This window comes from Passer montanus, unplaced genomic scaffold (assembly GCF_014805655.1).
Source record: "Passer montanus isolate IOZ18808 unplaced genomic scaffold, ASM1480565v1 scaffold50, whole genome shotgun sequence".
In the NCBI taxonomy this organism is placed as follows: Eukaryota; Metazoa; Chordata; class Aves; order Passeriformes; family Passeridae; genus Passer; species Passer montanus.
The window spans coordinates 1,880,702-1,893,379 of NW_024369930.1; the positions used below are offsets into that span (position 1 = coordinate 1,880,702).

At 41.2% G+C, this 12,678-nt stretch overlaps 1 protein-coding gene across 6 annotated transcripts in view; it reads left to right on the forward strand.

Moving 5' to 3' along the window:
* Nucleotides 1–711: 711 nt before the first annotated feature.
* PCLO (piccolo presynaptic cytomatrix protein) overlaps nt 712–12,678 on the forward strand; it is a 325,587-nt gene continuing 313,620 nt past the window's right edge. For all 6 annotated transcript variants that reach the window (XM_039723653.1, XM_039723648.1, XM_039723650.1 and 3 more), the window contains exons 1-2: nt 712–1,052; nt 6,894–8,139. In XM_039723653.1, coding sequence (XP_039579587.1) covers nt 811–1,052; nt 6,894–8,139 — 1,488 coding nt within the window. In that variant the 5' untranslated portion in view covers nt 712–810. The remainder of the gene's footprint in view (nt 1,053–6,893; nt 8,140–12,678) is intronic.

Consider the following 12,678-nt stretch of genomic DNA (forward strand, 5'->3'; position numbering starts at 1 on the left):
CTTGAAGAATGGCAAGCAGAGAATCCTGTATCTGGGAAGGAGTAACTCCATGCACCAGCATGGGTTGTCCCAAAAGCAGCTTTGCAGCAAACATCCAGATGAAATGCATTCCAGCTGTAGGTGGTTGTGATGAAGAATGCCAGAGGCAGACTGACCTCTGCTACCTCAAGTGTGGCCAGAAGGTTGGAGAAGATTATTCTCCTCAATATATTCAGCAGTTGTGAAACTGCACTAGGAATACAGTGTCCAGTTTGGGGCTGATTGGTCCTGGGATGACGCTGATATAGTGGAGGCAGTCATCACAATGGTAGTCCAGTACCGAAACACAGACTGAGAGAAGCTGTAAAATGTCTATCCACAGGGACACTCAAAACTCTGCTGTTCAGGGCACGGAGCAATCCGACCTCACTGACTACTCTGAAGGGGTTGCTCGCGGGGGGTGTCCTCCAGGGGCATCTTCCAGTCCCTCTTGCTTTGCTTTGGGCGAGCGAGGCTTCTGAAAGCTTTAACTGCTCGCGAGCACATCCTTGGACGCAGAGGGCAGGAGCGCGGGAGGCAGCATCACCCGCAGGGCCGGCCGCGGCTCCGCGCTCGGTCCCTCAAGCTGCGGCGGGTGCGCGGGGCGGGGGCGGCGGTGCCTTTAAAGGCCGGGGCGCGGGGCGGGCCCGGAGCGCGGGGGGAGCCGCCCGCCCGGAGCATGCGCTGGTGGTGGCGGCCGCGGAGCCCTGATTGCCCGCGGGGGAGCGGGGCTGCGAGCCGCCCCCCAGCCCGGTCAGCGCCCGACGGGAGAGGCGGCGAGCCGCGGCGGCCATGGGCAACGAGGCGAGCCTGGAAGGAGGCGAAGGGCTGGGTGCCTTCCCCGAAGGGGCGGCGGCAGCCGGGGATGGCGGCGGCTCCGCGGCCCCCTTGCAGAGCCTGGTCCCGGCCGGGGTGGAGGCGGACCTGAGCCAGCTGAGCGAGGAGGAGAGGAGGCAGATCGCCGCTGTCATGTCAAGGGCGCAGGGGCTGCCCAGAGGGAACCTCGCCGGCGCGGAGCCGCCTCCCATGCAAAGGCATGCACGGAAAATCTCCCTTCTCCCGCTCCTCCCTTCCCCCTTCTCCGTCTCCTCGCGGTGGGGCGGGGGGCGAGTCGCAATACGATCTGGGCCCGCTGCACCCGGCGCCGGCGTTCCATTTTGCTGGCAGAGGGAGGGAAGGGGTGGCCGCACGGGCGCGGGCACCAGCACGGAGCCTGCACCCTCTGCCTTCCCCCACTCCAGCGGTCTCTGATAATAGCGGCGGTCCCCGGTTCCGTGGGCTGCGCCCTCCTTTCCTGCCTTGCACTGATCTGGAGCACGGGCAGTTTCTGTCGGGGCGGGGAGAGATGTGCAGACACCGTTGTGGTTTTCTGTGTGCGGGTGTGTGCTTTACGGGGCTGGATGCCCCACAGTTCGGATAGGAGCCAGGGAAGCGGATGGGTTCTGTAAGCGTCTGGAGAGAGAATCTTGTTGAATCTTCCGAAGCTTTTGGGCATAATACATTTGCTGGCCGTTACTCTGCCAATTCTGAACCTCTACAACTATCATTTGGCTTCATTAAATAGTCATGGATTGAGGAGGTCTGTTCCAGCCTATTTTTTCATCTTTTTTTTTTTTTTTTTCCCTTTATTAGTTGTAAGGAGAGAGGCTAAATAGATTAAATTGATTGCCACGGTATTCAGTGTTCAGGAGAGTCATGACTTTACCCCATTGTGCTTTTGCGAAGGCTGGTGTGATTTCCTTGCCCGTTCTTTGCCTGCCCCTCCGCGAATTCACAGCCCGGCGTGCAACAAGCCCGCTCCCCGCCCGGCTCCTCGGGGCCGCCGCTCTCCGTGGTGCTGAAACACCGGCCCTGCCCCATGTCGCTGTCCGTGGTGCTGAAACACCGGCCCGGCCCCATGTCGCTGTCCGTGGTGCTGAAACACCGGCCCTGCCTGGCCCCGTGTCACTGTCCTCGGTCCTGAATCCCCTCCTGGCCCGGCTCCGTGTCGCTGTCCTCGGTGCTGAACCCCTCCTGGCCCGGTCCGTCGCCCGGGGCCGGCGCCTCTGTTGCTCTCCGACTCCGGGGCTGGGTGTGTTGTTTGTCTTGAAGGAAGAGGCTAGAAGGAGCCTCCCCGACTGTTTCACGGTGCATTGACCTCACCCCACATGCAAGCATATTCAGTTTATATAATATCAGGTTTATATAAGTGAGTTCTAGAGGAGAGGCAAGGAGGGTGGGACTAAATTAATTATTGGGCAAAATACTGGAGTCACTGAGATTATACCTGAGATGATGGTCTCCATTTTTTGAAACTGGAAGTCAAATCTGCTTATTTCATGTCTTGCTTAATTATTGATAAGGCATTAGTACTGTGTGTAAAATAAAATTTTCCATTCAATTCAGGTCTCTGCACAGCTTCTGTTGTTAATGAGGAATGTTAATGAGAAAAATAAATATTCTTCAGTTCCATGAAACTAAGCTCGAAATTCCATTTTGCATAACTCTCTATGAAGAAAGACACAAGTACTTTGAAGCTTACTTTTTAATGGAACAACAGCATGAAAAAATAAGGATAAATGTTCTTGGAAGTCATTAGAATTGGCTGAACTCATTGCAATGTGAATATCTCTGCATTTATAAATGGCTGGTTTCCTACAAACATATTTATATCAGAAGCTACTTTGATCTTGTTAGCATACCATGCTTCCACCATCTATTTAAAGTAAGAGGACTCTAAATTTGTGAATTACAGCCTTTTACCTTGCGTCAGAATGTCAGCTTTGACTATTATAGCAATTCCCATCATAGTATCTTCGTGCCTGTCCCACTGTAATGAAGTTACTACTTGTCTCCTGGTTTGTAGCTTTATTTGCTTCTCTTGCTGTTTGCTTTCTTTGCTGTTGAGAGCTACCAAGAATGTTTGCAGTAATTATCAAGAACCTGATCCAAACAAAACCCTTGGAGTAAGACTCTCCTAAGGATTACAGATCACCCTCTTCCAGACTGAAACTGGAACTAGTTTTGTTATTTTTCTTTTCTTTTCTTTCCAGTCCAAATATTAAGTGACAGAGTGTGATCAAAAGAGGAATTCTGGCTTTCAGTCCATATAGCTTTGCATTTTGGCAGTGTCCTTATTGCAGCGAGTGTTAGTTTTTAGCATATTAAATGGATTTTTCCTTCATGATTTCAATTATAACATTAGAGTCTAATAATTATTTTCTATTCTAAATACTCTCATTCCTGCTCCCAAAATAACCCTAAAGCTTACAAATTCCTTATGATTGCTGGTGTCCTGAGGTAACATTTTTGCAAATACAGACTTTTTAATAGTATGTAATATATGTGCCAGGTATCATAGGTGCACCTCTACCACCTTAACATGAATCCTGTACATTCTAGAACTTCTGTAGGTTTGAGCTTTTAAGTCTTTTGAATTTTAATATAAGCATTTCGACTTAGAGCACCTAAAGTGAACTGTCTAATAATTGTCCTACTATTTAGGGGAAAAAAAAAAAGTTTCATTTTCAAGGTTCCAGTGAGATGTTTAGGATCTGTGGAAATCTTTCTATATTATTTCGATTACCTGTCTTGAGAAAATTCATGGTTGAGAAATTTATCTGAAACAAGCGCAGTCAATTTGTAAGCAAGTTCCATTTGTTCTAGCTTCATCAACTGACTCTGTAACTGTGCCAGTGTTCACTTCCTGAGGAATTACACTATATCTGAAAGGATTAGATGCCAGCTGAATATATGACCATCTAATACAGCTGCTTGGGTTTTTTGGTCCTTCCCTCCCCAGTTCAATAAGTTTGCCACAATAGATACAAGTAAAAAAAAAGAATTGCTGCATTTTTTTAAGAAATGCTAAGAAGTCTAGCTGAGTGTCACACTTCTGAAGTATATTTGTGGTATATTGTATATTTTCTAGATGAAATACATATTTTTTTAAAAGTTGGCCACGGGAGGATGTATAAGTTCATACATATATTTTCTGTAGATATGAAAAGATCTAACTACCTTTGAGTTGCATTGTTACTGCATTTGTGTTTGAAACTATTAATACTGATGAACAGGGAGAAGACATGCCTTCTTAACAGGTGCTTGTAGTTATGGAATTGAAGAACTAGACCAATAGTCCTTTTGTTAAATCTCTGCTTACTCCAAAGTAAGCTTTGATTGGGCTTTAATATGTAAATGAGTAGAGATGAGTTCCATGAGTCAAGACCAAAGTGAGAGGAAACAGCAGTACAAAGAAAAATATTATGTGAGGAGGAACTAAATTATTTTTTATGTTGAGTCTGGTTTGAAGGCCTTTTCATGATTCAAAGGATTTGAAAGCTAGAAGATTCTTGTCAAATTCTTGTCAAGATTTAGTTTGAGGTTTCTGATTCTCCAGTTCAATTAAGATTTTTGAGTATCAGTCTGTAGTTGGTTGTAAAATAGTTGTAGACAAGAAGGCTTCAAGTCTCAGGTTACCTCAAACTAAGTGGAGCAAGTCCTGGCTTTTGACAGAAGTTACATTTCTCAAGAAGCTTGTCTTTCCAAGGCTTTTTCTTCCACTAGTTAATCACGCACTGTCTCCATTGCTTAGAAACACTGGTATGTACAAAGGCAAGACAAGTCAGCTCTTCAGAATATATCAGTAGCGTTGAAGAGAATTACCTGAGTTTATTTCCTAGATTCATGGGTTTCAATCTCATTTTAGAGCTGATATCTGATCAGGTGGAAATTTATGGAACACATTATTTGATAAAAATGCAGCTGGAGCAGAATTTCGCTCCAATACACAGTTATTTTTCTTGCTAATTTCCAAGTTGAATTTTTAAAAATGGTTGGGGTTTTTTGCTTGGGTTTTTGTTTGGGATTCCCCCCTCTTCTGTTGTACCTTCACATTGTAAGGTTTGGGCATGGTACCCTATTTCTGGACCTGAATTTCAATAGCACTGATTTTTTCTTCCCTCCTCCCTTTTAACTCTTATCATTGTTGAATGAAGCCTTCCAAGAGTTTGAATATTTACAAACATGAATGCTGGAGGTGTACCAGGCTAATAGACTAGTTGAAATACACTAGTTGTTAATAGACTAGTTAAAATGTTTATATATGGTAAGAGTGCCTCTTCAGATAAACCTAGAGTGCTTTTCTAAATAACGAGAAACAGAACTGCAGGTAGACCTACCTAGTTGCTAATCAGAGTATAAAACTGCTCTTTCAGTAAGCAAAAATGCAAAATATTTGAAAGATTTAGATTGTCATTGGGCTTTTCTGAAGTATCCTCTTTATGAATTATCAATGTTCACTGATGCCAGTGGAAAAGCACCTACTCACTTCAGTGGGTTGCACATTCGGGTCATAAGCTTCCAAATATTGTGGTCAATAAATACAGAAGAATTGGAAAGAATAAATGGAATTGTGGAAGGCTGGAAACAGTTTGTCCTTAACAAGTCTTACTTGAGGAAATTTTTAATTAACAGAAAAAGTCAGATGCAAGATTATCAGAAATCCCGCATTGTGAGAATTACACAAAAAAAGTCTGCCATTTAGCTTTATCCTTTTGTATTGCCATTGCTAGCCATGTAATGGAAACTAAACACTAATCAGACATACTGCTAAACTCATGGTGATATTAAATATGTAAAATACATTTTTTTAATGTGACTATTGTAGATGGTTCTGCAGACTTCTGAAAAAAAAAACAACTTTTTAAATTGTGCATTTATTTATCTGTTTATTAATCAAAGAATGTAGTTAAATCTAGTAAGTGATTGTTTATTTTGCTCATGAATACCCAAGAAGAAATATCATGTCTGGCAAACTAGGATCACAGGTGACTGGTTCTCTCAAAGTGAAAAATGAAAATTTTATATTTGCAACATTTCTGTGATGCTGAAGAGAACCCCATATCTTCCAGCAGAAGCTCAGTGGTAGCACTGAACAGAATATTTTATTACATCCCTGAGCATTAGCAGCAATGCAACAATATTATTTCCTGTGCTACAGCCAAATATAGCAACAAGTAAAATAATATGCCACATATGAAACCGTGGTCTTGATTTGGGTTCCTACATTCTTAGTTTCATTTTGTCCTGTATGAACATACAACAAAATATTGTTGCATGAATTTTTTCTCAATTCTCTAATGTAATGTGGTGTTCTTTTTAATAGTGGTCAGTGTGAATTGTTCAGATGATGCTGAGAAGCAGTATGGTAGCTTTTTGCAAAGAAGAAGAAAAAGGTTCAAGGATAACTGTGAACTGAAATCTGTTTTATTTGATGGAGAACTCTTCTGATTTGTGAGCAGATGGGTAAAAAAATAAATAATTTACAAAGAAGCATATCCTTCTTAACATACAAGAGTTTTAGGAGTTTAAATCCTTGCTGCATATTGAATTGTAAATATATCCAAATTTTGTACAAGTATCCAGAACACAAGTACATAAGCATGCTGAATTGTGCATTTTTTTGTATGGCTGTACTTTGATCTGTTAATTTGGACACCTCTGTTTCATTTAGTCTTCTGTCTCCCTATTTTTTATATCCTGAGGAGTAGGGTGGGGTTAATAATTTGGATATAGGTATAGTAGGAAGTTCTAGCTTTGATCTCTTCAGAAATCTGAAAAAAAAAGGATATCTGGTTAAATATTGTTGTATTAGATTATTTTCTAAAGGATAAAACAATCTATTACTGAATGCTTGTATAAGCCTTTAAAGAATAGTGATTATTGAAATACTTTTTACACTCATGTTGTTATAAGCCGTGGTCTTGAAAATGCTTAAGCACTGAGAAACTTCACAGCACTACCAGTGCACTTCCAAGGTTACTGATACATCTTTTTTTGTCTAGTTTTTATTATATCATGCCTTATTTTAATCTTATTACATTTTCTCTTTGCAGACATCCTGAACTTGATACAAGCCGCCATCCCAGACAACCAGGTAAGCCTCCAGATCCAGGACCACCAGGTTTAAGTAAAAGCAGAACAGTAGATGTGCTGAAGACAGAACAACGGGCACCTGGAAGGAGCCCTTCTACTCTCAGTCTACGGGAATCAAAGTCCAGGACTGATTTTAAAGAAGATCAGAAGCCAAGTATGATGCCCAGTTTTCTCTCAGAAGCCAATCCATTGAGTGCAGTCACTTCAGTTGTGAACAAATTCAATCCTTTTGATTTGATATCGGATTCAGATACAACTCATGAAGAAGCCGGTAGGAAACAAAAAGTTGCCCCAAAAGAGCAAGGGAAACCTGAGGAGCAGAGGAGTCCTGCGAAACATCCAACTCAACCACAGTCTCCAAAGCCAGCTGTTCAACAACAAGGACCTGTCAGACCTCCTGTCCAACAAACGGAGTCTTCCAAGCAGCAGCAGCAGCCTGGGGGACCAAAGCAAGTTCAGAAACCAGGCCATGGCCAACCAGCAGATGCTAAGCAAGAACAAGCGAAACAACCAGCCCAGCCACGAGGACCACAGAAATCTCAGCCACAACCATCAGAACCAACAAAACCCATTCAACAACAAACTTCTGCAAAACCTTCATCAGGCCCAACAAAACCATCCCCACAGCAACCAGACAGCACTAAAGTGACATCCCAAACAGCACCTCCCACAAAACCATCATCGCAGCAGCCGGGACCTGCGAAACAACCATCACAGCAGCCTGCACGGCAAGGAGGTCCTGTAAAGCCATCTACCCAGCAGACAGGACCTCCAAAACAGCCTTCTCAGCAACCTGGACCTGAAAAGCCATCTGCTCAGCAAACAGGACCTGCAAAGCAACCACCTCAGCCTGGATCTGGGAAGCCACCTCCACAGCAAACAGGGCTTGTAAAACAAGTGCCACCCCAGGCAGGGCCTACAAAACCACCTGCTCAGACTGCAGGGCCCACAAAAGCCCCGACACAACAAGCAGGACCTACAAAACCACCTGGCCAGCAACCAGGGCCTGAAAAACCCCCACAGCAAACACAAGCTGGTGCAAGTCAACCCACCGAGTCTGCCCCAAAGAAAACCTTCTGTCCTCTTTGTACGACCACCGAGCTGCTGCTGCACACTCCTGAAAAGGCCAACTACAACACATGCACCCAGTGTCACACTGTAGTCTGCAGCCTGTGTGGATTCAATCCTAATCCTCATATCACAGAGGTGAGTAATTTTCAAACTGATCTTCACTAAGAATTCAGTTTGCCTTTGTTATGTTGAAACATCAGATGTGCTGCATGTACTACATATACCATTGTGATAACTTAACAAGTTCAGTAAAAAATTAATGCTGTTTCAGATAACTGCTTATGAGTAAAACAGGGTGAAACTGGAGGAAAAAAAAGAGAAGATAATGGTTCTCTGCTCCTATAGATTTAGAAATGTGTTCTCATCTCTTCATAGAAAGACGAAAAACTCCAGTGTGACTTTTGTCTCATTTTGATTGTAATCACCTGCTATGTTTATAATCTGACCACAGTGCACATGTAGAAATACATTTATAGATAAATAATATTTTCTGCTATAAGAACTAATAAAAAAAAAAATCAGTCTTCATAGATCCAGTGTGTGGCTTAGGAAAGGATGTGGAGTGGATCTGCTTTACAACTGTGTCAGTGTTCAGTTGTGTTAGTTGAAAGCCTGAGTCATGAGTTTGTCTTAGTGCTACATGGGTTATTTCATTCTTGGGGGATGTTAAGATCTCTGTGGACTATTTCTAACCTTGATTACCATTCTTGCTGTAATTCTATAGCACAGAAATGGAATAGAAAGCAATATTGGGATTTAAAATTAATTTATTTTAACCTGATGTTTGTGGTAGCTTGATTTATTGCTTATACATGTCCTTTATTGCTCTGCATAGGAATAAGGCTTCATGTGACTGTTTGCTCAGCTTCTTGTACATCCTGATATGCTACTTTTAAATTTGCAAAGTAATTGGTGTTTCTTTTCAGTACCAATACTTTTATCAATTCAAGCATAGTAGACCGGGCACCAAAGGCTAACTAATGATAATCAGAGGGGATATTTGGAAAACTTATTTTTTTGTCTTGCTGTGATGTTAATTTAGCTGATCACAGAAGCACACACAAAGAAGTACGGACTACTACTGTATTTTGAACCTGATATATAATACCTGTATGTTTAAAATTGAATCAAAGAATTTCTGAAGCTGGAGAGGTGGTCTGGATATAGGGTAGTCTACAAACTTCTGCTCAAAGCAGTGTCACCTAAAGCAGGTTTAGCCAGTGATGAATATCTTTAAGGATGGAGCCCTGACAGCCTTTCTGGGCAACCTGTGTACTCAATATCACAATGACTTAAGGACATTGACAGGGGCTGGTTTTCTTTCTAGCACACATTTTTTTGTGGCTACCTGGTAACAAACAGCAGACTTTTTGCATCCAGCAATATAATATTTTTTTGATTTTTTTTGTTAAAATTGCAAATTTAAGATGGAAAGACTAATAGCAGCAACCACTGGTAGCACTTTGCTTGGTTTAAGAGTGTTAACATCTTCTGGTAGCCACAAACAGCAGACTTTTTGCATCCAGCAATATAATATTTTTTGATTTTTTTTTTTTGAATTGCAAATTTAAGATGGAAAGACTAATAGCAGCAACCACTGGTAGCACTTTGCTTGGTTTAAGAGTGTTAACATCTTCTTTGAGTTTAGGGAAATTGAGGATTGAGATAGCTGGCACTGAAGCCTGAACTGGAAAAGGAGTGACCTGAACATATGTGTGCAGAAACTTCAGAGCATCTGCAACTAACCAGGTGTCAATATTTCAGGGTCTCCATGGAGGAAAGGTCTTGTGGACTGCTAGTGTAAAAGAAAATACGTAAAACAGGCTGGAAATGTGATGTATTGATATTAAAGTCCACAAGGAAATTTTATTGCAAACCTTTCCTTTCAAATTCTGCCAGTGTTTTTAGGCCAGAACTTCTTACATTTATTTGTGAGTGCTGAGTTGTTCATGTCTGTAGTGTGCTCTTTGGCTCTCTTGAAGCAACAAGTTTGTCTTTCTTTTAAAGCTCCAGATTCCCTATGGAATTGGTCAACAACTTTGGTGTGTTCAAATGAAACAGGTTTTGAGAGAGAATTTATGTAAGAAGATTTCCAAGTATTTGGAAATTCTGTGAATAACTAGTAGTTTTTGAAGTGGGTACTCAGTAAGTGTGAAATTCAGGACTTTTAGACAATAAATACAGCTGCATTTAAGACTAACTGATTGCATACATATGTAAAAGCAAATTTGAATTTCATATTAGACATGGAAATAGACACAGGATATGCATTTATTTCATGATAAAATCATTTCAGAAAATGAAGGTATTGGGCATCTAATTTATTCAGCTATTAGTTCCAATCTCCTGACTCCCACTCAGGCTTGTCTCATTTGCTCAGCTTTGCACCACCAGCTGTCTTACTGAAACTTCATTGTAGGTGTCCTACTCCAGTCTGCCATTGAAGTGTGACAAATATCACACCTGACTTTGTTTCTGAACATTGGGATCAAAGTTAATAGAACATGCTCTGGTGTGGACAAAAAATTCTGCCAAGACCCTCACTTGAGTTATGAACTTTTCCTTCTTCTGTTTCCTTTAAGTATTTATTATCACACCTGACTTTTGTTTCTGAACATTGAGATCAAAGTTAATAGAACCTGCTCTGGCATGGACAAAAAATTAATTTATTTCAGCTGCCAAGATCCTCACTTGAGTTATGAACTTTTCCTTCTTCTGTTTCCTTTAAGTATTTAGCTTATTAACAAAAGTTTCTGATTCCTTTTTTACAGTACTTTATCCACTTCTTCCCATCTGTCAGGAGGATCATTGTTTGTGACTTGGCTATCAGTTTCCTTGCTTATGGTGCAATTTTTTTTCTATTGGCTTCTTGTATTTTGACTTCTTCTGAAGTATTATTGACCAAAATTCTGTGTCTTACCCATGCATCTGCTGACTTTACTGTTTTACTTTAGTGTTTCCTGCTATTTCTTTTGTCATGTTTCATGGTTCTGGAATCCTATATTATGCTTTTCCCATGTCCTGTATAACTACTGATTTTACTGCTTCTGTTAAACACATTACTTATGGGGAAGCAATAAATTCAAATTGGATGTGGGGAGTGGAAGGCATTTATTTAGAAAAACATTTGACTTTTGTTCTCTGAAATTTCCCCTTTGTGCAGCTGCTGCACAAAGGGGAAATTGCTTTCCTAATACAGTCTCCTTACAAGTTTCTTACAAGTTAGCTCAGTCTCCAAAACTAATCAAGTGAATAATTTTTCCAATGCAGATTTTTCTAAATTTCTATGTTCTATATTCCTAGCTGATCCTGAAAATAATTTTACAAGCTTTAAAAACTGGCTTAGGAAGTAGATTGCATACACTTTAAAGCCATTATAAAATGCAGATAAAAAAATTTAATTCATTTTATTAATTTAAACCTCTATTTAAAATTCAGTAGTACATGCACTCTGTCTGTTTCAACTCACTAGAGAGAACGCTGTAACTAAGAGCAGAAAGTGATACCTGTATTGCCACAAGGTCAGATCCCTTGAACTGTTTCTCTGAACCATCTGACACAGCAGTCCTCTTGGGGAAGAAGGATGGTTGGTGTCTTTTGTACAGCAGTCTGGAGAGAAAACGCATCATACATAAGTGTTCAGTAACATATGTCTCTCTAATCTGTCTAGGTATTCATACTCCACTCATCACCATGGCACATGACTGCCTAGCAACAGTTGCGTAAAGTAATGGAAAAAATTATATAAGCAGGTTTGAGGACTGGTACTCTATTCCATTTGCCTCTCATGTACATCAGAACCTTGTAGGAAGCGTATCTTTTACTACATGGTGACTTGTTTTTCTAATTTTTTTACCATTTTATTTTCCCAAACCCATTCCCTTGAGCCATTAGCAACTGAAAGCAGCACTTCGCAAAAAAAGATTCAGCCCATTAGAACATTCAAATAGAAGTAGGCTTACAGAAAATGAACAAAGGCATCTTGAGGAAAAAAGGGAAAAAGCACGAACTGCTATAGTTAAATCTAAAGATTAGAGCATATTCTCAACAGCTGGAGTAAATTTTCATTCCCTGTGAACTAGTTATTGGGAGATACATGCAACCCAGACTGAGCAAGGGTTTAAAGGGTAATAACAGAGTCATTACATTCTTTATGATGGTCATCTGTAAAGCTGATGATCAAATGGAGTGTTAGAGCTGTTAATGTTGTACCCTTGGCTGTGTGTGGGCTCTGCTCCTGGATCCGACCTGGGATGTGTGTCTGTGCAGATGTGGATGCCTGTCTTCTAGGCAGTTTTTGAGGATTATTGTACATTAATTTTATATACATAAGATCATATTTCATCCATTGTTTTGGTGTTCTTTAAAGAGAACATTTAGTGAAGAGGGTCTCAATCAGAGAGCCGGCCGAGTAATGACAGTCACACCAATGTGGCTACATGCCGTTCTCAATTTGTTCAGCAACTTTGGGATATTTATCTTTCTCTATAGACTGTCCCACACCACTAATGCTTAAAGCACATTGGTTAAGTAGCTATATTCACACATACATGTTAAATACTGATTGGTTGTCACACTATAAGCATTCTTAGCTAAGGTGTGCCAAGTTAGCAGTTCTCACGATGTGCTTGGCAGCTGGTCTCATTTTAGCACAATGCTCATTCTTCCTTGATG